At 44.1% G+C, this 25,190-nt stretch overlaps 1 protein-coding gene across 7 annotated transcripts in view; it reads right to left on the bottom strand.

Moving 5' to 3' along the window:
- GRIA1 (glutamate ionotropic receptor AMPA type subunit 1) overlaps positions 1–24,799 on the bottom strand; it is a 355,517-nt gene extending 330,718 nt beyond the window's left edge. For 3 of the 7 annotated variants that reach the window (XM_069589978.1, XM_069589982.1, XM_069589981.1), the window contains exons 1-2: positions 23,264–23,691; positions 20,080–20,217 (exon numbers count right to left, since the gene is read on the bottom strand). In XM_069589978.1, the coding sequence (XP_069446079.1) occupies positions 20,080–20,217; positions 23,264–23,345 (220 nt within the window). In that variant the 5' untranslated portion in view covers positions 23,346–23,691. Of the gene's footprint in view, positions 1–20,079; positions 20,218–23,263; positions 23,697–24,416 lie in introns of those variants that run through there. The other 4 variants (XM_069589980.1, XM_069589979.1, XM_069589983.1 and 1 more) reach the window with 3 other exon arrangements.
- Positions 24,800–25,190: the final 391 nt, after the last annotated feature.

Here is a 25,190-nt window from a genome sequence, read left to right as displayed (position 1 = left end):
AGGTCTGTTTTTTTATCTCATACTTTACTTTCAGTTCATCACTCAGTCCTGTTGCTAATCACCTTCAAAATAGATTTCAAAGCTAGCCCTTCTGTCTCCACTGCCACCCAGTGGAGCGACGTCACCATCATCTGTCGCATACCCTATTGCAGGAGCCTCTTAGCTGCCCCCCTTGAGTTTCTTCTGTGGTGCGTTGGGCTACTGTGATAGAATGACACACGATCCCTTTGCCATGTGACTCTGTAGTCCCCGTGAGAATGCAGAGTGGATTTCTCTGCTCCATGAGTGTTAGGTTAGGTCTAATGCCTTTCTTTAGCCATTGGAAAAATCACAAGACACAACACAAGAAGAGGCTTTAAATATGTGTGTGTGCTTGGTCACTCAGTCGTATCCGACTCTTTGCAACCCCATGGACTGTAGCCCACTGACTCCTCTGTCCTTGGGATTCTCCAGGCAAGAACACTGGAGTGGGTTGGTGTGCGCTCCTCCAGGGATCTGCCTGACCCAGGAATTAAACCTTCTGGCTCACTTATGTCTGCTGCATTGGCAGGCAGGTTCTTTGCCACTAGCAACCACCCGGGAAGCCAGTGGCTATCATTTAAAGATATAAATCAGATTGCCCACTCCTAAACTTAAGCCTCATTAGTGATTTTTGGTGGTGGTGGTAGTTTAGTTGATAAGTCGTGTCTGACTCTTGCAATCCCATGGACTATAGCCTGTCAGGCTCCTCTGTCCATGGGATTGTCCAGGCAAGAATATTGGAGTGGGTTGACATTTCCTTCTCCTAGGCCAGGAATCGAACCCGGGTCTCCTGCATTGCAGGCAGATGACTTACCAACTGAGCTGTGAGGGGAGTGATTTTTATTGCATTGCAAATCAATCTCAGTTCTTCAGTTGAGATTAATTTACAATATGATCAATTCTTTGTTCAGTACGCTTTAGCTTCCCTGGCCTTCTTTGCGTACTTTGAATATACAATCTTCAGTTCAGTTCACTGGCTCAGTATTGTCCAATACTTTGCAACCCCATGGACTGTAGTATGCCAGGCTTCCCTGTCCATCACCAACTCCCAGAGCTTGCTCAAACTCATGTCCATGGAGTCAGTGATGCCATCCAACCGTCTCATCCTCTGTCATGCCCTTCTCTTCCTGCCTTCAATCTTTCCCAGCATCAGGGTCTTTTCCAATGAGTCAGTTCTTCATATCAGGTGGCCAAAGTGTTGGAGCTTCAGCTTACTCCCACTTTAAAGCCTTTACACTTGCTATTCTTTTTGTCTGAAGAGTTGCAAAGTCCAGATCTAAACTGTTCAATATGGTAGCCATTAACCACCTGTGGCTACTTAAATTTAAATGAATTAAAATAGAATAGCATTAAAGATTTAGTTCTTCCTTCATACTAACCACATTTTGAAAGTTCAATAGGCACAGTCACTCGTGGCTACTGTACAGCGTAGATTCGGAATCTCTCTTATCATTGCAGAAAGTTATGCTGGTCATAACAAGGCTCAGTAAAATACTACCTCCTTGGAGCAGCCTACCATTCATTTAAGTAGTTTTCTAGCCTAATCTGTGTTCCATGACTGTTTGGCTCTATCTGTAGCTACTGCTGCTGTTTGAGTCATGCCCACTTGCCATTTAACAATACTTTGAAATCATTATATTTGTTTGTTTGTTCACCAGAATACATAACTGGAGAGCACAGGGCCATGGTTGATTTTTTTTCTCTGCTACATCCCTGGGGTCTAATAAAGAGGCATTTTTAGTTGATGGAGTACATCAATGAAATATTAACACATTGTTTATTTATTGGTGGTGAGGAGTGTTCCAGGCAGAAGCAGAAGCATGAACCAAAGAAAGCAGGGAGAGACTGAGAGGCATGTTCCTGGCAACAATGGGTAACCTCCTTTGGCTGGAATACAGAGTATGTTGGGTAGGATGTGTCTTAAAAATACTTTCTTGAGACTGAGATATTATTGAGAGATTCATATTCTGGGCTAAGTCTGAACTTCAGATAAGATGGGAGATATTGACAGTTTGTTTAAGACAAAGAAATTTCATGATTAGAAATAGTCGTCAAGAAATTGATCCACCCATTGTGTGGCAAGTGGATTGTAACATGGAAAGACTAGTCAGAAGGCTCAAGATAGAATGCAGTGAAGAGAGGAGAAAAATGAGAATAGATTCAAGATCATATGTGTGTGTGTAGGTCAGTTTCTGACGCTTTGTGACCCCATGGACTATAGCCTACCAGGCTCCTCTGTCCATGGGATTTCCCAGGCCAGAATACTGGAGTGGGTAGCCATTCCCTTCTCCAGGGGATCTTCCCAACCCAGGGATCGAACCCAGGTCTCCTGCATTGCAGGTGGATTCTTTACTGTCTGAGCCATCAGAGAGGCCCTCAAGAATCATAATGGTGGTGAAATCAACAGATTATAGTATTGGATGTAGAAGATGACAGAGCCTGAGGAATCAAACCAGATGACATATTGAAAGGGGGGGAGTGATTCAACATAAATAAAGTGAGGGATAAGCAGAGCGTTTGGCAGGAAACATGTCCAGTTCTGCTTTTTTATAAGTTCAACCCCAAATGCAGAAGCTAGCATCTTGGGGAAAGGATAGACACTAGGGAGAAAAGGGGAGCAGAAGGGGTCACAGAGAGTCCCAGTCGTGGTGATGAAGAGAATGTAGCATCACAAAGTGAAGGATTCTTAGGGAGAGGTGTGAAGATCCTCTCTTCAAATCTTAGGCTACAAGAAGTAAAGATATAATATTTGTGGAAGCGATATCTATCATAACCCTATAGAAACTGGTTCATTAGAATGGTTAGAGTGGAAACCATATTGTAAGATATTCAGAATGATCTTGGAGTAAGGAAGAAGAGGTAGGAAGTGCAGCCAAAGTGATTTTATCAAAGCTAATAAGCTACTCAGATTCTAGACTCCACATTTAGCCTTATGAGCTTCCCATTCCCGCTACCCACTGCGGCATTCCCCACCCCCCCCCCCCCCCGCCTCAGCTCCTGCTTGTCTGTGTCTGGGGTGCAGATTAAATGGAGACTGCATCAGATGTTCTCTGTGCTCCCTTGCAGCTCTGACATCTCTGTGGGCTTTACCAGATGGGTGAGGGATGGGTGGAGCTTATCCAGCTTGCTCAGGAGATAGAGACTCTGCCCTAATTAACCACCTCAATTAACAAATGGAGTTTGGCACAGAGCTAAGATGAAGTTCTTTGATTTAACATTTCCTTCACACATAATTTAAGTCTCAGAATTCTTACATTTTATAATCACAGATTAGGAAGGAGATCTAGAAGCTGCCTAGTTCACTTCCCTCCTCTATGAAAGAGTGAATATATGTACACAGGCACACACACACATCTCCTGCCATCCTTAGGAGCAACAGAAGCAGCTCTTGGCTATTCTGGAGCCAAGACAGGTCAGTCAGTCAGTTTAGTCGCTCAGTCGTGTCCGACTCTGCGACTCCATGGATCGCAGCACGCCAGGCCTCCCTGTCCATCACCAACTTCCGTAGTTTACCCAAACTCATGTGCATCGAGTTGGTGATGCCATCCAGCCATCTCATCCTCTGTCGCTCCCTTCTCCTCCTGCTTTCATTCTTTCCCAGAATCAGGCTCTTTTCAAATGAGTCAGTTCTTCGCATGAGGTGGCCTAAGTATTAGAGTTTCAGTTTCAGCATCAGTCCTCCCAATGAACACCCAGGACTGGTCTCCTTAAGGATGGACAAGTTGGATCTCCTTGCACTCCAAGGGCCTCTCAATAGTCTTCTCCAACACCACAGTTCAAAAACATCAATTCTTTGGTGCTCAGCTTTCTTCACAGTCCAACTCTCACATCCATATATGGCCATTGGAAAAACCATAGCTTTGACTAGACGGACCTTTGTTGGCAAAGTAATGTCTCTGCTTTTGAATATGCTTTCTAGGTTGGTCATAACTTTTCTTCCAAGGAGGAAGTATCTTTTTATTTCATGGCTGCAGTCACCATCTGCAGTGATTTTGGACCCCCCCAAAATAAAGTCAGCCACTGTTTCCACTGTTTCCCCATCTATTTGCCATGAAGTGATGGGACCAGATATGCAGGTCAGGAAGCAACAGTTAGAACTGGTCATGGAACAACAGACTGGTTCCAAACAGGAAAAGGAGTACGCCAAGGCTGTGTATTGTCAGCCTGCTTATTTAACTTATATGCAGAGTACATCAGGAGAAACACTGGGCTGGAAGAAGCACAAGCTGGAATCAAGATTGCCAGCAGAAATATCAATAACCTCAGATATGCAGATGATACCACCCTTATGGCAGAAAGTGAAGAGGAACTAAAAAGCCTCTTGATGGAAGTGAAAGAGGAGAGTGAAAAATTTGGCTTAAAGCTCAACATTCAGAAAACGAAGATCATGGCATCTGGTCCCATCACTTCATGGGAAATAGATGGGGAAACAGTGGAAACAGTGTCAGACTTTATTTTGGGGGGCTCCAAAACCACTGCAGATGGTGACTGCAGCCATGGAATTAAAAGACACTTACTCCTTGGAAGAAAATTATGACCAACCTAGATAGCATATTCAAAAGCAGAGACTTACTTTGCCAACAAAGGTCCATCTAGTCAAGGCTATGGTTTTCCCAGTGGTCATGTATGGATGTGAGAGTTCGACTGTGAAGAAAACTGAGTGCCAAAGAATTGATGCTTTTGAACTGTGGTGTTGGAGAAGACTCTTGAGAGTCCCTTGGACTGCAAGGAGATCCAACCAGTCCATTCTAAAGGAGATCAGCCCTGGGTGTTCTTTGGAAGGAATGATGCTAAAGCTTAAACTCTAATACTTAGGCCACCTCAGGCGAAGTGTTGACTCATTGGAAAAGACTCTGATGCTGGGAGGGATTGGGGGCAGGAAGAGAAGGGGACGACAGAGGATGAGATGGCTGGATGGCATCACCAACTCGATGAATGTGAGTTTGGGTAAACTCTGGGAGTTGGTGATGGATAGGGATGCCTGGAGTGCTGCAATTCATGGGGTCGCAAAGAGTCAGACACGACTGAGCAACTGAACTGAACTGAACTGATGGGACCAGATGCTGTGATCTTAATTTTCTGAATGTTGAGCTGTAAGCCAACTTAATGCTATCAGCTCTCTGTTAGGAATGCCCTAGGAAGTCTTACCTCTGTCTCTGCTATGCTCCATCGCTTCCCTGTCCTGTGGCTGTCTTGCCTTGGCAGCAAGCACATCTTTGTCAGCTTTTGACTTGCACGTGCAACTTGGGGCAAGCAAGCCAGCATACTCTCTTGGACAACCTGCCCTAGGAGTGACCTGACTTGGCAAGGAATTGTTTCAGAGCCCCTCCTTCTCTCCTGCCTAGAGCGAGATGCTTAATCTAACTTTCCCATGTGGCTGTGTTTTCACATCCCACAGAGAATCATGCACCTGTCTGGCTCCTTTCCAATTTTCATATTTGAACTTACATATCACCTCCTTGGGGAAGTCTTCCTTGACCACTTAATCGAAAGTAGGTGTTTTCTTCTACAATAGTTATTTGCCACTACATCCTATTTTCTTTATGACCATAGATATAATCTCTATTACTAGTTTTTATTTGTAAATGTTATTTATTTCCTATATCTCTATAGAATATGAGCTTTGTGGGAACCAAGACCATATCTTTCACTCTGCATTGTTCCTTCAGTACCTAGCAAAGTGTGGAACATACAATGGTTGCTTGTATTGGTCAGCTATTGCTGCATAACAAGCAACCCCATTTCCAATGGTATATAACAATGAGTATTTAGTATTATGAGTCTGCCAGTCAGTTGAGATGACTTTGCTTCAGACTTCAGTGTGTAGGTTGACTGTAGCACCTGTTTTTTGCATTTATCTTTCTTCTGGGAGCAGATGGTTCTCTAGAGCATGTTCTTTCAATGACTTCTGCTTGAAACATGCAAATATCCCATTTTCCAAGGCAAGTCACATGACCAAATATAGCATTAGTGGAACCAGGAGATATACTCTTCCCAAGGAGTTTGGGGAAGAAATGATTACCAAATAAGCACTTATTTCTACCATGATGCTCCATAAATATCGGTTGCTGAAAGACCAGTTGACTTTTCTATCTAAACCATTTTTCAGTCGTTAGAATCCTGTGTTTTATCAGCATTCATTTTAGAATTTCAGTCCATGGTGAATCCACAGCCTTAAGTGGAGAAAAAAAAATACCACTCTGTTTTCCTTGAACAAGAACTAACTTAAGATCTCTGTCTGTTTAACAGAGGTTAAAACCTCCGTCATTTCTTCCTGGCTCTTTCTATCCCCCATCTTGAGGCATAGGGAAGGCTTCATTCCTGCCAAAAACTAGAAGAGATAGAACCAATTAGAAGAACTTACCATCTGGTGGTGTGGGCTTATCAGAATTGTAGCCAAGACTCCAACAGGAACTGTTAAAGGGTTTGTGCACAATAGCTTGGGTGTCTGAGTAGAGCAGAGAATGTCTTGATCACTCAGAGAGAGTATGGCTAACCTCAAGATCACCAGATAAGTTAGGGCTCCTGACAGCACTCATTCTATCAATGAGTGGTGTGGAGGGACACCCCCAGCCATACACATGTGGGCTTCCTGAAACTGCTCCATGAACAAGGGTTTGCTCTTAGGCTGAGCAGAGATTAGCGGAGAGTCCTCGTAGCTTTGACTAACCCATGAGTCTGCTTGGATTTCAAACTTGTTGCCTGCACTGGCCTTGATCTTGCCATTCCAACCACCATCCCTTGTATGTGCCTCTCTCATTGGTGGTGTTTTTCTGTTTTACCATGTTGACCCTTGGTCTAGCTCCATCTACTCTGAATTTTCCCTTCTGAAGACACGTGCCATAGGAGGACACATGTGTGTGTGTGTGTGTGTGTGTGTGTGCATGCGCGTGTGTGTGTGTGTTTTGTCTACTGAGTAACTAATGTTCATTGTTCTGGTAACAGCATCCTGACTTCCTTTGGAGGAATTACTCCTCCCTTATGTCCATGTAGTTTGGATAGGCTGAAGGAATCCAACAGTCCACTTGGTTCTTCTTACCACCCCAAGATCTAAGAAGTCATGTGAATAATCTTAGAACAACCTGAAGAATGTGAATTGCTGGCCAGTGTGCCATGTTCAGGAATGAGCATATGTCCTAATTTTTATTCAGTGACATCAGATCTAGGACTTCTGTGGAACAGAGGCCAAAGGAGAAGTTCTCTTTCCACTGGGCTTTGAGATGGGCAGGTGTAGGCGGGCTGTATACTGGGAACTGTCACCTGAGTGCAAAGCCAATCAGAGAAAAGCAAAGCCCCAAATCTAGAGGGTTTCGCTCTGTCCTGATGCTGCCATTCAAGCTCCTGAATCCAGCTGAAATCAAAACTCTCCGGTTCTCTACCCCTTGCCACCAAAAGAGTCGTGACTACTCACTGCCCAAATGGGGTTGTGTAATTTCTTAAGCCAAATACACTAGTTAATTATATTACACTGTGTTTGCCTAGCACTTCTGATTTTTCCAAGCTGCTTAATGTAAGTAATGTCATTTTCCCAATAGCCTTGAGAATATATTATTATCAACTCCTTATTATACATCTAGGAACTAAACTGGACACAAAAACTTCTCAAGGTCATACAAAGCAATGTCAAAGTTGGCATTGAACAAGTTATTTCAATTCCTGTATATGCCATTGTATTAAATCTCATTGGAAATTGTCCCACTGATTCTCTAATGCTCTTAAAATCAGAATGATACATACAAACAGCTAAACTTTTATTGGGATGATCATCATAGCATTATTTTTAGAAAAAAAAATTTGGGGATAAACTAGATATTCAATAAAAGGAGATAGATGAAATAAATTACTGGCTAATAAAATGGCTTTTTAAAAAAACTCAGTGGAACACATGTTATTTTCAACATTACACATTCATTTTAATGTCTTCTAAAAAGTAAGCCATAATATAAATATATTCTTAATTTTTAGATTTTTCATTGGAATATAATTGCTTTACAATATTGTGTTAGTGTCTGCTGTACAAAAAGTGAATCAACTATATGTATACATCTATATCGTCTTGAGTCTCTCTCCCACTCCTCTAGTTCTTAATTTTTAAATTGACACATTCAGAAAAAGATGGGAAGTTTATCCTTAGTACTGTAATTATACAGATTTTATTGTGTTTGGTGTGTCTGTCCATGTGGTTTCTATAATACACACAATTACTTTTGTACACAAAATAAAAGCTATTCTCAAAAAATTCCTTTCCATTCTAGAGATTCCATGTAATGTCATTAGCCTCCAGCTGCCTCATTAACCCCGGTTTTGCCTGCATCCTCTGGGATCCAGACCTCTGGTGACCTTGGGCTTCCCTGTGCCCGCAGGACAGCAAGCTGTCTTACAGAAGAGTCACGGGACTGGCTGGATATAGAAAGGTTTCTGGTAACCTCTGTGCTCTGCACATCCTGACCACAGCTGGCACAGAGCTGCGTTCCCTTGAAGGTACGCAGGGCTGTGTGGCATAAGCAGCAGGCATGGACATCAGGGGAGCAAGGGGGCTGCTGCCACATAAAGGAAGCTGCAGCATCCAAAAGGGGCTGAGTAGACACAGCATACAGTGAAATGAAGAAAGCACTCCCAGCCCAGCCGCACATGTCTAGGGACGGAACCAGAAACCCAGGCCATTGCCTCACTCACTCCCCTGAGAACTCTGCTTCCTCATCTGTGAAAAGGGGAGGAAAAAAGTATCTACCGCTGAGCATCTTATGGAGTGGGAAGTTGATTTGAAATCAACCATCATTTACTCCTTCTCAAAATAGCCATGCATCACTGCTATAATTATTACCTTCATTTGAAAGAAACTGATGTTCAGAAAAGAGAACTGACGTGCCCAAGCAGGGCATCCATGGCAGAGCCAGTCCTTGAACCTGAAATCCATTGTTTAGAAAATGGAGCCTCATACCTTACTTACACAGTTGGTAAAGCATCTGCCCGCAGTGTGGGAGAGACCTGGGTTCAACTCCTGGGTTGGGAAGTTCCCTTGGAAAAGGAAATGGCAACCGACTCAAGTATTCTTGCCTGGAGAACCCCATGGACAGAGGAGCCTGGCAGGATACAGTTCATGGGATCACTAGAGTCAGACATGACCTAGTGCTCTTTTCATGTATATATACCTTACTTAGGACCCTGACTGACAACAATCCAGTAGAAACTGGAGTGACATTTTGATTGGACTTTTCATCCCCCACTTTTCAGCTACATAGCTATAATAGCCTTCCAAAGGAATTTACAACGCTGAAACTCTCAAAACTCATTGTAGCAAAGTGCTACCCTGTAAACAGTAATAATGCAGCCTTATTTTCATCCCTGCCATTGATGTCACATAATATCCAGTTTCCCTGGTGGCTCAAATGATAAAGCATCTGCCTGCAATATAGGAGACCCAGGTTCAACCTGTGGGTTGAGAAGATTCTGTGGAGAAATGAGAATGTGGAGAGGAGAATGGCAACCCACTTCAGTATTCTTGCCTAGACAGAGGATTCCATGGACAGAGGAGCCTGGTGGGCCACAGTAAGTGAGGTTACAAAGGGTCAGACACAATTGAGTGGCCAACACTTTCACTTTTTTCTCGATATACAGCTATGCATTCATGCACTCATTCATTCCACCAGTACCGCCACACGCTATTCTCTGGTAGAGTCCGTCATGGGAAGCTAAAAAATCAAAGGCATTGCCCCCAAGCTGCTTAGTCCAGCCGGGCAGATAAAATAAGGGTCCAGGTAACTAAAACTCAGGGTTCAATTTGACATCTGCTGTGAGGAAGACACAAAGGGCCACAGGGCAGAGAAGAGGGGTGCATGGGTGGAGTAGGAGGGTCCCCGTGGCACTCATGGTAAAGAACCTGCCTGCCAATGCAAGAGACATAAGAGACACCTCCAGTTTGATCCCTGGGTCAGGAAGATCCCCTGGAGGAGGGCGTGGCAGCCCACTTCAGTATTCTTACCTGGAGAATCCCATGGACAGGGGAGCCTAGAGGCCACAGTCCATTGGGTCACAACGAGTCAGACACGACTGAAACAACTTATCATGCGTGGTATAAGAACTAGGACGCACCAGAAGGACAGAATTTCGACAAGCGGATGTGCGAGGAGGAATTTGTAGGTTGGAGGAAACAGCAGTATGAATTTGAGGATCATTGAACTGCCTGGTTTGAGTGGAGAACAGGATTCAGTGTCATGTAGCCTTCCTTGTTGATAATGCTAAGTGGAGTTCTAGATGAGTCTCTGCCTCTGCACACACACTCACCAGATTTCCTGGCCCTCTGCTGAGTCAGCGTCATCTCCAAGAGTACATCACGGACACACCACAGAGTCAGCCCTATGCCCAGCCTTTTCCTCACTGTCCGTCCCCATCCCTCTGCCCATCTGCGAGACTCCACCCCACGTTGGGGACAGGAGTAAAGGAACAATAGTTGCTGCTGCATTAGCAAAAAGTCTCCAGGGAGCACGAAAGTGGTCAAGTGTTCTGGAGCCTCTGATTCCCACTGAGAAAACAGATCTGAACGTGGCATTCCTCTGCTTGGAGCCCTTCAGTAGGTTTCCCCAGCTCCTGGGCTAAAGATCAAAATCCATAACAGGGCACACCAAGCCTGACTTGTGCCACCCTCTCCAGCCCCACGCTTCCCACATCCCTTTCCCCCCACCAGTCCTCTGCCCAGAATGCTTCTAGAATATTCCTCCTGTTTTCAGCACCACATTGCTGAAAGCGCTCAGTTTTCAGCTCAGACGCCTATTCATCTCTCTGCCCAATGCTGGTTCCTTTGTAATATGCTTCCATTGAAGCATATTACACATATGTTTCTTTCACATATTTATTTGTATGATTAGTTTACGAATAGCTGTGTCCCTTACTAGCCAGTAAGCTCCATGAGCATGGGGTTGCCTTCTGTTCTTGTTCACAGTAGTAAGCACTCCATAAATACCTGTTGAATTTAAACTTTTTATTTTATATTGGAGTATAGTTGATTCCTAGTTGCTTCCCTGATGGCTCAGACGGTAAAGCATCTGCCTGCAGTGCAGGAGGTCTGGGTTTGATCCCTGGGTTGGGAAGATCCCCTGGAGAAGGAAATGGCAACCCACCCTAGTACTCTTGCCTGGAAAATTCCATGGACTGAGGAGCCTGGTAGGCTACAGTCCATGGGGCCGCAAAGAGTCGGACACAACTGAGCGACTTCACGTTCGTTTGTTCATAGTTGATTAACAATGTTGTGATAATTTTTACCTAAAGTTTTTACAGCAGAGTTCTTCAGTTATACACATACATATATCAATTCTCTTCAAATTCTTTTCCCATTTAAGTTGTTATATAATATTGAGCAGAGTTGACAGTGCTATACAGTAGGTCCTTGTTTATTATCCATTTTATCCAAGAGATAAAGTCCATTTTAAATGTAGCATATCTGTTGAATATTGAATGAATGCACCTGAGGCCCACGTTTGGGTTAATATAATCGTTTTATATGTACAAATGTAGCCTGACTGTGCAACTTGGTAGAAAAGGCTTGGAGCTTTTCTCAGAGTCTCAATTTGTTTAGTGAGCCTCCATCCAACTAAAGGCTGGTACAAAAGCATCTTATTTTAATTTATCGCTGGAGTTTTCTGTTCACTCTTATCATAGAAATACAGCCCAAGAAGGACTCTTAGAGGTCACAGAAGCTTGGGAGTGGTCCTCTGCGTCATTTACACATGAATGATCCAAGGACATAGTCTGGCATTTGAGCCCATGTCTGTAAGTTTCAATCCAATATACTTTACAGTGGTTGAACTTGGTGTGTGTGTATATGTGTGTGTGTGTATCTTCCTATTTTCCCGTCTACATTCTACCTGCCCTTCTAAATTCAATTCAAATGTACTCGTTTTATGAAACCTGGTCTGATTCCTTCAACTGGATGTTTTCCTTCCCTCCTCTGATCGTGTGTGTGTGTATGTGTGTGTGTGTGTGTGTGTGTCCCTCCTCTGATCGTGTGTGTGTGTGTGTGTGTGTGTGTGTGAGAGAGAGAGAGAGATAGAGATAGAGGGAGTGCTGAGAACCTCTCCAATATATCAGTTTTTTTGTGCATGCCTATTTTCTCTGAGCTCCTTAAGGGGAGAATCAATGCCTAATGCATTTTATTTTCCCCAGTTCCCAGTGTAGTGCCTTGTAATGGCAAATGGATTTTATCTTGTATATCAGCTGCAACTCTGAGCAATTTGTAGTAGCTGCTTGGAATGCTCTGGCGAGAGGGAATTTAAGGCTATGTCTAGATTCAGTGGAAAACAATTCTGTAATCAATAAATGCAGTCTACAAGGGTATGAAAGGGGGCCATAGTGGTACATATACTCCATGCAGGGGGCGGGGGGCAATAATAAAAGAGCTTTGAAGGAATGCATAGACAAATAAACAAACCTTAGTTTTCCAAATGTCCTATGTAACTACTTTCTCTTGAGCATCCAAGAAAACAGTAATGTCACCCTTCTCAACCGAAGTCTTCAAACTAATCAGAGGAAGTGATGTTCATAAACACGTTTCTGAACAAAAAAATTATAATCATCAATGTTATCAAGAGTCACCCACAGATAGTGTTGGGGCCCATGTATCTCAAAGTGAGGGCATAGATAAAGATGGAGAAACCAAGCAATGAAGACATCTGCCATGTAACTGAGTGTATATACGAGAGATAAAATCCAAACTCTCTACCTCACAAAACAAACAACACAACAACTCTCTACCTTGATTGCAAAACAATCATATACGGTAGTGGTAGAGATGAGGGGAGGAGAATTATTGTGACTTTGCTCACTCAAAAATGTTCCTCTCATGACACTCTGAAGATCCGCTCCTCCCTTAAATGCCTACCCCTCTTCCACCTCCCCCAATACTCATTCTTTATCCACAGCCACCCGCCTCTGCCTTGGAAGTCTTCGCACTTAATCCTAAATCATGAGCTTCACTTCTTTTTGGCATGTCTTGTGTTGGGCTTTTTTCCTGCCATTTCAGTTTTTTATGTCCTCGATCTTACAAGGGTGAAAGGTCACTGAGTTTTAGAGTCTGCAAAGCTGGCTTCACATATTAGCTTAGAGTCTTATATTCACTGTGTAATATGGAGAAGACACAATCATTTTCACTATCAGCAGAATTATCTATAAAATGGGAATAATAGCCTCTCAAGATTATTATAAAGTGTAAATAAGATGACATATATGAAGTCTCTGTTATGTGATGGGTCTTCAAAACAATCTTTGTTTACCATCCCACTGGTCCTCCATTTTTTAAATTACTACATGAAAGCCAGTTGTTTGCTTTTTGGCTGTATTTTACAGCTTACAAGATCTTAGTTCCCTGATCAGGGATTGAACTGGAGCCTCCTGCAGTGGAAGCATGGAGTCTTAACCACTGGACTGCCAAGGAATTCCCTAGACCAATCTTTTGAGAGCAAGAGTTACATATCTTTTGTGTCCTCTACTGTTTATTGCAGACTGAGGAATAGATATTATTAAAATAAAATAATAAAATGGCAGATGCTAAAGGATATTAATCAGGCGTATGTAAGCACATTGGCCTGCTTACAGTCCCAGCCGAGTAACATGATGTTGTTATGCTGGTCACATGTCTGATAGAAGCAGGCAGGACTTTGGTAAACTTGAGAGATTATGCCTTATACTTAAATCAGGCAGCATTTCTCAGCTCAAGACCATAGGAGCTGAGCAGGAATGTGGGTCCAGAGTTGTCTGATGCCCTGGGTTTTTTCCAGAGAAGCCAGCAATGTGGATTTTTATGCCAAAGTTTGAAAAGAATTGTGCAAGTCAAGCAAAACAAGCCCCTGGACTTTTAGTTCGCAGCTCTGAAAAAGATGAGGGATGCTTCGGCAAGAACTAAGAAGGCATGTGTCTGCTGCCAGTGCCTAACGTCTTGTAAGAATGCCCTTGGGCTTCCTAAGTAGATCCACATCAGAGGGAGATGCCCTGCAAATATGCACATTGACCTCAACCTGATTGTCACATCGTCTTCCAGCATCTATGCTGTGTGATTCTTTGATTCTTGGAAACATTTGTTCATTTGTGTTAGTCCTGTGCCAGCTCCTCTCAGCCACACCAAACAATATCTATACATGGTCTTTCTGAATAGCAATTCACATTCTGGTGGTAGATTGACCTATAAACACACAACACCAGCAACATTACAGGACAAATCAACTGGGACTTAAAAACTCAATGCTTCCAGGAGCCAAGCAGGTGAAGACAAGGAGAGTAGTGGGCTGTTTAAGAAAGAAGCCATCCAGGTGGGATACTCCCATTCTAGTCAAGTGGGGCTACATAGACCCAGGGTCCAGTGTGGCCAAATGGTTTAAAATTTCAAAGAGAGCTAAGACGTCCACTTTTCAATGTGCAGTTCCATGCTTCTTAAACACTTTGCTGACGGTGGCTTATGGATGGCCATTGGATGACCCCTTCTGCAGAGTTTGATAACTGACCAATGAGAGGCCAGCATGGAGTACCACAGGAGGTCACAGCAGATGAAGAACTAGGTCAAGAGTTCTCTTTGGCATATGCTATTCCTCCTGCCCGAGACACACTTATCTCACCTCTTTCTGCTCCCTGCCCTTGACCTCCTGGAATGTTTCTGCTTATCATTGAAACTCAGTTGAACCACCAGCATCTGAGAGGCTGACCCCACTTCTCAAAGCATCTCCTGATCCTCCATGCTAATGGATGCTGTAACATTTGAGTGAATGAGTCAGTGAAAGTTGCTCAGTTGTGTCCAACTCTTTGTGACCTCATGGACTCTACAGTCCATGGAATTCTCTAGGCCAGAATACTCAGGTGGTTAGCCTTTCCCTTCTCCAGGGGTTCTTCCCAACCCAGGGATCGAACCCAGGGATCTTCTGCATTGTAGGTGGATTCTTTACAGCTGAGCCACAACGAAGCCCATGAATACTGGAGTGGGTAGCCTATCCCTTCCCCAGGGTTTCTTCCTGACCCAGGAATCAAACCGGGGTCTCCTGCATTGCAGGTGGATTTCTACCACCTGAGCTATAACATTTACATTACATTTTAATTTTCTCTTTACGGCACAGTTGGTTTCACTGGGAATAAAGTCCTCCCAGGCAAGGAACATGTCTTAATTTTGTCTGCATTTCAAGTACTTAACACCATGCCTGGGCTTGGTTAAGGGCTCAAAAAATGCTTGTTAATGGAATGCAAGACTTTTAAGAGAATTTCTCCAAGTGTGATTGCCATACTGACTGCTACCATATCTCCCCAGGGCTATCTCTTGAATATTCTGATTCAGAAAGTCTATAGTCTGCCCCTGAGTCTTGCCTTAAACAAGCTCCCTGGGTGAATTTTTTGTGCATAGGATCTCTCAGCTAATCTGTAACTGTCTCCCCCCACAGGAAAAGAGACTGTGTCTTCTTTGTTGGTCATGGTATTCCTACCACCTGACACAGAGCTGAGCATACAGTGTAAATTCAGTGTATTTGCTGAACAAGTAAATGGATGGATAAATGAAAAGTAAGACTTAAGTTGCAACAGTGCTCAGAACTTCCTTGGTGGTCCAGTGGCTAAGACTTTGTGCTCCCAGTGCAGGGGGCCTGGGTTCGATCCCTGGTCAGGGAACTGGATCCCACATTCAGCAATGAAGAGTTTGAATACCGCAACTAAAGATCCTGCATGCTGTGACTAAGACCTGGTGCAGCCAAATAAATACATAAATATTAAAAATCATTGCAACAGTGCTCCTCCGAAATCTAATGGAAACCCCAGCTAGTATTTCATTTGCCCCTTTATTTATAGTTATAAAGACACTAATATAGGCTGAATAGCTGGTCCATAACTACCATCTCTATGGACAGACTCCTCAACTCCTACCCTTGTGAGACCGGAAGAGTACTCAGTGTGTGCATGCATGCTAAGCTGCTTCAGTTGTGTTCAACTCTTTGTGACCCTGTGGATTGTAGCTCACCAGGTACCACCTGGGAGGCCCAACAGACTACTCAGAGGAGATCCTAAAGCATTTGGGTTGCCAATTCAGTGACTTTACCCCTTTAATGATGGCAGAAAAGGAAAGCAGGAAAGATGGGATGCAAAGAAGACGTAGAACTCTCTTCTTCGCTGGAGGTATTAGCTATACTTTCTCCTGCATCCCCTACTCTAAGTACCACTCTGCCTATTTAAGCAGGCTCCTGTTGCTAATACATCTAGCAGGAATAGTTCCTGTTACACTTCCTCTCCTTTCCCTTCTCCACCCTCTGGTGGAGGGATCATGAATAGCAAAATGTATAGGAAAACAATCAAATGACCGGAAAAATGGTGAAAAAATAAAGATTTGGTTATTTTCTGGAGGTAAGACTGGGATAGTTACTTTAACGTTAACTACTAGTCCAGATATCAAAAAGCACATGAAATTAAATCCGAATATCATGGTTTTTTTTTCTGTTTTCAATAAATTATTAGTTAAGGCATTGTACCTAAAACCACCTCTCTGCTCCTTTCAATATTTTTCACTCAATCCAAACTGGGATATAAGTCAGTTTTCCCAGACTAGTGAACCACAGTGAGCACAGCCCCAGAGGGTTTCCTAATCTTACATGATAATTAACAGAGAATCTTCCAGGCAGGCTGGGAATTACAATGTCACCATGACCACCCCAGTTGCCTAGTACTCTCTCAGTTCCCGGAACTAAAGAGAAGAAACTAAAGGTCTAAGAACAAAATAGCATTACTGTTTCTCAGGCAATCCCCTGAGCAGTGTCCCCACTGAACTGCAAACCACCGAGAACAAAAATCTTTTATCGTCTCTGTTTTTCCAATAACCGTATCCGTTCATAACATTTAAAGAATGACCAAATTCATAGAAACCTATGCTCTGGTATTTGGCAGGAATCAAGTTGAAGAACCCAGATCTACTCGATTCAGGTTCACTAACCACAGTGGATAACACCCTGATCACATTTCAATCCTCTCAGTAAATGGACAGCAACCCTATTAGAGATCAAGTCTTAGGTAGTTAAGATAACAGTATAGAAGCATCACTTTTTGCCTTAGAACATTCCTCCATTTTTTATCTTGTATTATCTTGTCCTGTTGGTCAACGTCTTGACAATAGAATACCAGTTAACATCTCTTTCCACCAAGCTCTGCTGGAGACAGTTCTCAGCAGTGTGAGTGAATACACATGCCAGCCGTTGCTTCTTCCAGATTCCCTAAGCTTGTAGTCCTTCTAGAGAAACGGACCCCTTGGAGAGAATGATGAAAGCTATGGAGCCTCTCTCCAGGGAACAGATAAGCATAGGCACATACATGCGAAAGGCATGCATGGTCTCTGGCAGTTCCTAGAGACACTGATGGCCACACCTAAGTCTTCCCCTTAAAGATTCTCCTTTAATCCATATTGAAAGAAATGAAGGTTGTCTAATAACCAAATACCTACTCAATATTATTTTTGCTTTCCAGGGAGATGGTTTCACAGAACTACAATTCACCAATTAAACTTCAGCTCTTTTTCAAGGATAATGAGTAACACAGTTGACAAGATTTTTAACTTCAGCGTTACCAAAATGTAGAATTGCTGTTTTATTTGTTCAGTAGGTCACTCCTATGCAAAACCGTAGCTACAATTTGAAGCTTTTTAAAGTTTCTTCCTTAGGAGCTTTATCAGGTCACTGCTTGTAAAGAGTCTGAATGCTCCCTTTTGTTTCTTGGGTAATCTCAGTAAAATTGATCTAGTTACCATGGGATCTGTGTATCTCTCACAGTGCCCAGGAACAAGGACCTTGGGCTCACAAGGCCACCATTTACTTTTTAGGTGACCCTGAGCAAGTTGTATAACCTGTTGCAGCCTTAGTTTCAACTTCTCTAAAAGGAAGATATTAATAATATAGAGCACTGTAGGGATCCTGTGAGGATTAAATAAAATAACTGAAATAAACCAACACATGAAAAGTGACTTGTGCATTACTGGGCCATAGTAGATGCTCAATAAATGTAATGAAGGTTATTATAATTGTCCATAAAATAGTTGTTGGCACACTGTAAGTCCTCAGTAAATGGAATCTGAAATAATGATAATTTTTTTGATTGAAGTATTGTTGCTTTACAATGTTTCAGGTGTACAGCAAAGTGATTCATATATATACACACACACACACATATATATATACTTCATGTATATGTGTGATCAGTCACTTAGTCAGGTCTGACTCTTTGCAACCCCATGGACTGTAGCCCACTAGGCTCCTCTGTCCATGGGATCTTCCCAGCGTCTCCTGTGTCTCCTGCATTAGCGGGCAGCTTCTTTACCACTGAGCCACCAGGGAAGCTGTATATGGGAAGCTGTATATATATACTTTTCCAGATTCTTTCCCATTATAGGTTAATATGAGACACTGAATATAGTTCCCTGGGCTATACAGTAGATCCTGGTTGCTTATCCATTTTATGTATGGTCTTGTGTATCTGTTAATCCCAAACTCCTAATATATCCCCCAACCCCCACTTTCCCCTTTGGTAACCATAAGTTTGTTTTCCATGTTTGTAGGTCTATTTCTGTTTTCTAAATAAGTTCATTTATATAATTTATTTAGATTCCACATATAGGTGATATCATATGATTGTCTTCCTCTGACTTCACTTAATGTGATAATCTCTAGGTCCTTCCATGTTGCTGCCAATGGCATTCTTTCATTCTTCTTTATGGCTGGGTAATTAGAGTAATTATAATAATAATTCGTTGTTGGATTAACAATTAAAATTCTTGGAATCTGCATATACATTATCTTTTGAGTATTCTTAGGAATAGGGAGAATGCTGAATTCTCTGTTTGAGCCTTCAAGGCATGTTCAGTTCAAATTACTGAGAGCTTGTCAAGAGGGGAACCATGGCAAAGAGACGGAGGGAATATGGTACATGCCTTCTGCCATCCACAGCTCAGCAGAAGCAACCGAGGCCACAGTGGCACCCAGAGCCTACAGTGCCAATTTAATCCAGTTTCAAGTTGTTCTTGCCCATTCAGTTTATACTTCTATGCCATCAATTCCCATGCGAGCTTAATCCCTGGAGGGAAAACGTCGCTACTGATTAAATTTTGTGCTTTCAGCTGTCTTAAAATGGCAGTCATGCCACCATACAGGTTTCCTTTTCACCCGGTAGTCAAGAAAAACTCAGAATGGTGTTTGTTGCCCGCATTTTGTAATACATTCAGTTCAGATGGCTGAAATTCATCTCTCCTTTCTCCTTCTTGGGCTTCCCTGGTGGCTCAGAGGGTAAAGCATCTGCTTGCAATGCAGGAGACCTGGGTTTGATGCCAGGGTGGGGAAGATCCCCTGGAGAAGGAAATGGCAACCCACTCCAGTATTCTTGCCTGGAGATCCCATGGACAGAGGAGCCTGGTAGGCTACAGTCCACAGGGTCACCAAGAGTCAGACAGGACTGAACGACTTCACCGTCACTTTCTCCTTCTTGAGGTCCCCTCTATTCTTTTTTGTGCTCAAACGCCACCCCAAAACTATGTAAGCCATCGGTCACTTCAAAACACTTTGGAAATAATGTAGGCTTCAGATTTTAAAATAATTATCGGTCCTTTCTAAAAATGGAAAACTAAATAGACACCTCAGGTATCCTTTCTTATCTAGCGGCATTTTCTTTTAACTGTGCACAGGAAGGACATAAGTATTGTAAACCACATTCTCCAAGTCAAAACTTTTCATTCTACGCCTCTCAGAAGTTTCCTATGTATGAAACTCTCAAGTAAACCAGAAAACCTCTGCGAGTTTAGGGCAGATGCAGTCAACCCCAGTATCCATCAGGCTGGCATTCAGAGCTAGCAGACAGCGAGAATGCAAACCTATTCCATGAAGCACTGCAGGATCTCAAATATCAATGAACAGAATCACTCACAAGGCCCTGGACAGTTTTCCGGGAGTGCTTTCTCTTAAGACAAGGGATGACAACTCAACGTTTTGGCGACACCACCTGCTGTGTACGGGTCCTCCCTTTAATGGTCGATCGCAGAAAGAATTCTCAGAAATAGAAGCATTTACTTACATCTGTAGGTCATCTCAAAGCTGTCGCTGATGTTCACAATATCAATCTGGGGGAGCAACTTTGGGGGCTCTGTGAGTTGTGACAAAGCAAATCTAAAAGCAGCATGTTCCTGTGACTGCTGGTTTGGAAATAATCCCCCTGCAAAGACAGAAAATGCAACATGGTATCTGGGCTAGAGATAAGTTTGATTCCTCAACAGCCCACCCCAGATGGGCCCATTTCTTCTCCCCAGGTCAGAGTCACTAGTTGTTGCCTGATTCTGGGGATCAGAATTCACTTGGACTCAACTGGATCCTGGGGCTTCAACTTCTCCAGGTGAGCTTTTATTGATAAAGCCTCTAATTATCTGTCATTCTGCCCAAAGATTTGATTGTTCACCCCTCAACTCAGTTCAGGTCAGAGAAAACAGAATTGTGGAGTTTCTCTTCTCCCTCTCGCTCAAGCAAACCGCTTAAGCAGCCTATGCTCTTGTGCGCACATAAACCCTAGCCGTGTCTAGTTTTTCCTGAATCAGACCCAGTTCTCATTAGAGAGCCATACAGGAAGGAGTATTAATGCGTGTTACAGCGTGAAGTCTAGCCCTGGGGTCCTGTGAGCTTCCCTAGTGCTGTAACCCTTTCTTTGACTTTGACCCTTGTAGTCTTTGACCTGGCAAGACCTGTCTGCCAGCCCTCTCCAGTTTATTCATTTCCTCTGAAAAACTCTTGATTATCTGCACAGAGTGTTCGCTGGTTCTTTCATCACTCATGATCCCAGGAGTGACTTGTTACATAAGGGGTTGCCATTGTGTGTATTTGCATGGTAACACCTTGGACTTGGAAGATGTGGGGGCTCAGGAACATCCAGAGGATGCTAGCATTCTATTCTAGCAAAAAGCAGAACCAGAGGTGCCTGGTGGGGCTCCTGTTCCAAGCAACATGAGTACACACCTTACCTTCGTATTTACTGCCGACATGTAAATAAATGAAAATGTGTTTCTGTGAACTGAAATCAGCAGTTTCCAGAGACTGAACTATAGTGAGTGTTTACATAGAAGTTAATCTGAGATTCCTCAGAAATCCCAATCCCAATATGATGCATTTGTAACTTCCTATACAGTAGATGTGTGTTTGTTTTTAACAACCAGTAAATAAATTGTAAGGCTTTTGTTATAGATAGTGCAAGTAGAATGAAGTACTGTCTGGTGACAGTGATATTTTCAGTGTGTGTTCCATAACTTAACTGTTCAACCTTTTATGTGAAAATAAAAACAATGGTTCAATCATTTGAAATCAAATTGGGGCTAAATATGACAAAAAATCTGCAGAGATACATAAATAAGCATACCATAGATATGTACACAAAACATCTCGTGCATTTATACATCCATGGCAATATACACAGATGCACTTGGAGAAAGCAAGTACACATATCTGAAGACAAGTATTTCCAATCAGCAAAGTATGGGTAAGACATAAGTACCAGCATAAAGAATGCCACTCGTAAGAGCAAATGATTTACCCATGGTCATATGCCTCCATTTTAAAGAGTAAAAACAAAACACTCCTTCTTGATTCTGATGCTCCACCTCCCCCCCCCCCCCCACCAAGATGACCACACCCCAAACACTTCCCAGTCTCCCTCCTCCCCTGCAATGAATGAGGGAGAGTGAGTGGGGGTGGGGAGGTAGGTGACTATAGGCTGGGCTGCAAGAGAAGTGTCTCCGGAGGCAGGAAGTTTTGTTTTGCGTCTAAGGCACTAATACACATACACAGACACACTTCAGGATATAGCTTAACAGGTGTCAGGAAACAAAGCAAGTTGCTCCGCGGCTATTGGAGCTACCCTCAGAGCCAGCCCGCTGGAGAGGCCAAAAGAGTACAGTAGCACATGTGTGCCCAACAAAAGACCACCTTCAACACATGGCCCCACAAACACACATGCTCACAGGGAACACAAACTCCTAGGAACAGGAACTGTCCCTAGTGGAGCCCTGCCTCTATCTGGAGAGAGTAAACCACCCAGACCCAGCAAGATGCCTTCAAGCAAGGCAGTTTGCTGGATTCCGGGACACAAACAGCCCTGAGATGCTGGTCATACTGAATTCCCGAGCCCTTGTGGACGCGCGTCATTATTGGTGTTACTGCTCCTGTTTGTTTGGCTTTCACCCGTTATTACTGGGAGAAGCAGTATCTATCCGCTGTCCCATAAATTCAGGGAGGGTGGGGGTCCTCTTTGAGAAGCATGACAACAAGGAAAGGGAAATGGGGAACAAGAAAAGCATGCGGCATCACGTTGAAACCTGTCTCCAAGTTGTGAGGCTGGAGCTCAGTGATGGGGAAGCTAAGAGGAGGGGAGGGGGACATGTGGGTGTGTGTTTGTGTGTGTGTGTGTGTGTGTGTGTGTGTGTGTGTGTGTATAAAAGGCAGACCATCTCGTGGACAGAAAATCCAAGAGGAGTGGGCAATTGAGGGAGTAGGGGGAGGAAAACAGGCTAGGAAGTTCCAGAATCGGAGGAGCGGGAACCCCCAGCCCAGCATGGCAGACAGCAGACAGAGGCAGCTAGGAGAGTCCAGAGTGGGGGAGAGAGCCCCCTTCGCCTGGGGTTGGGGGTGGCTTTTTAGGATTATTTTAGTGGATGCAATGAACCCAGGATCCTTCACTCCTTCTTTTAGAGGGTCTCTTTCCCCTCCCCTAGAGGAGAAATCACTGCCTCTCTCAAATATAAATGTGTATATTTAATACATAATCATACACATAAATACACACACCACTCATATGTATATAAATAAATGAAATCAGGCACCATCTACCAAGCCATGCAGTTAACTCTTTAAACACCTACCACCTCTTTCCTTGTTAGAGCCTGATTTTTTTTTTTTCTCCAAAGCAGTGGTTCCTCCATTTCACATGCTCATGCCTAGAGTGTGAGTGGTGTGTGAGGACCTGTGTGTGTGTATGTGTCTGTGTGTGTGAGAGAGAGAGACAGAGACAGAGCACACTTTGCTTCTCTGCCCCATATCCCATCCAGAGAAGCCCCCTCCCCACACCATCGCCCAAGCCTTCACATCTCTGCTGGACAGCCTGGGGTAGATAGCCCAGCACAACAGCCCATAGCGGGGGTGGGGGAGGACACAAACCCCCTCCCCCTCAAAAAACTGGCCAGACCCATGAAGTCCCACCCCAGGCTGCCCCTCTCACTCACCGATCTGGATATTGTTGGGGAAATTGGCACCTACTACAGCGCCTAGGAAACCGGTGCAGAAGAAGGCAAAAATGTGCTGCATATTCCTTTTTGCATTGGCGAAAAAGAAGCCCAGGTCCAGTCATAGATTTGGTGTCCCCCCTTCCCTTTATTCCTCTCTCTCTTCTGCCGATTCTTTTCCTCCTGCCGTTCCTTCCGTCCTTGCTTGCTTCCTGCCTGCCTTCTGCGAGGTTTGTCTGTTTCCCTTGGAATCCGAGCGCTTAAACTGCAGCGTTAACACCAACTGACAGCCAGATTAACTGAGCACGGAAAAGAGAAGCCTGTCCTCCTGCGAGCTGAGCGCCGCTCCCCCTCTGCTCTGCTCTGCTCTCTCCTCGCCGCCTGCCTCTCGCTCCCTCCCTTGCTCCCTCGCTCTCCCCCTCACTCTCACACTGGCAGCCAGCGCTATGCTAATACCCACCAGTAAGCCAGCTCCCAGGATCCGCAGCTGACCTCCTCTCCCCATGGCCCCCTGCCTCCCCATCCTCACCTTAGCCTCCTGGTTGGGTGTGCTGATGGGTGGGTGGGCGGTGAGGGGGTGTGATACCTGGAGCTTGCTCCCGAAAGGGACAGCCCTACCAATCCCCTTCACCCTCCCCCGCCTTCCTCAGCACCCCCTCCACCAGCCCCCCAGCCAGCAGAAGCGACTGGGAATGTGGGTTCAGCTGTAAGTCAGTAGGTGGCAGGGGGTCCCCACAGTAGTCCTGCATCCGCCCGCTGCTTGCTGCTTGATCTAGGTCACTTTTCTAGGAGTGCGAGAGCTGTGCTGGATATATCTCCTGCACTCCACTGGCCCAATTATTCCTACAACTAATTCCTGAGGGGAAGACCCTAGAAAGCCCTGCTAGGAACTTTAAAGGAAAGAGGCTCCCCCACCCCCACCCCCACCCCCAGGCTGGGAGGAATGCTAGAGAGGCAGACATGAGGGTCTGGAATGATCGGCAGGTGTCTTGACTTGGACACTCAGTGATCCCTGCTGCCTTTACAAGTGGGATTGGTGGTCTCCTCAATCCTCTGCATTTTAAATGAGCCCCCTTCCCCCTTCCTCTGCATTCCACAGGAGTCTACAGCATCCTAATCTTGTGGGTGTACAATAAAGGCTAAGGATACTTACACAGAGCAATTACATGAGTCATTTTGCAGGGATTCTAGTGAGAGGAGCCAGGCTTCTTTCAATAATCTCTGGATGTTGGTCATGTCTAGAGTAAACTGGAACTCCCTAGACCCTGCTGAACAGGGGCTTCTGCCGAAACAGTCCCTAAAGAAGACAGCTGTGTTCAGGGCCGTCCTGTGGGTTGCATAGCAGTCATCTGAGCAGTCACAAAGCACTTTACAGTTTCTGAAGCGACTTCACAGGGTTACCTCATTCTCTTCTTAAACCAGCCCTGGGAAGTGTCCATGAAAAACAAACAAACAAGGCTCCAGGGATTAAATCATAAAGACATGGATTTGTTAAGATGGAATCTGGACCTTCAGTGCCAGCATACACTTCGACCTATGAGCTTGAATGTTCTGGGCAATTTGCCCACTGTCCTGGTCAGAACCCCCACCCAACAGTTGAAAATCCATGAAAAGGAAACCACATTTTTTCCACGGTTAGAACAGGAGAGAATAATAGGCTTTGAACCTAGTTTTGCCTTGCCACTTGACTAGGCCATTTTATCAAAAAACTCCTCTCTTCCCTCACCAAGATTACATAATCACATACACACACAGGACAGCTACAAGGGCTGGGATTTGCAAGAAATATCTGACTGTTCCATGGAGCCCCTAAACTAGGTACAACTTACAGGTTGGATGGTTTATGATTTCCTCTGTACTTTCACATATATTAATTCGCTCAAGTGATTTTATAGCTAATGTTTATTCCTTCCCATGGGCCAAGTAC

This window comes from Ovis canadensis, chromosome 5 (assembly GCF_042477335.2).
Source record: "Ovis canadensis isolate MfBH-ARS-UI-01 breed Bighorn chromosome 5, ARS-UI_OviCan_v2, whole genome shotgun sequence".
NCBI classification, from domain to species: Eukaryota; Metazoa; Chordata; class Mammalia; order Artiodactyla; family Bovidae; genus Ovis; species Ovis canadensis.
Note: the sequence above shows the minus strand (reverse complement) of the source record. Positions and strands in the feature narration are given on the sequence as shown.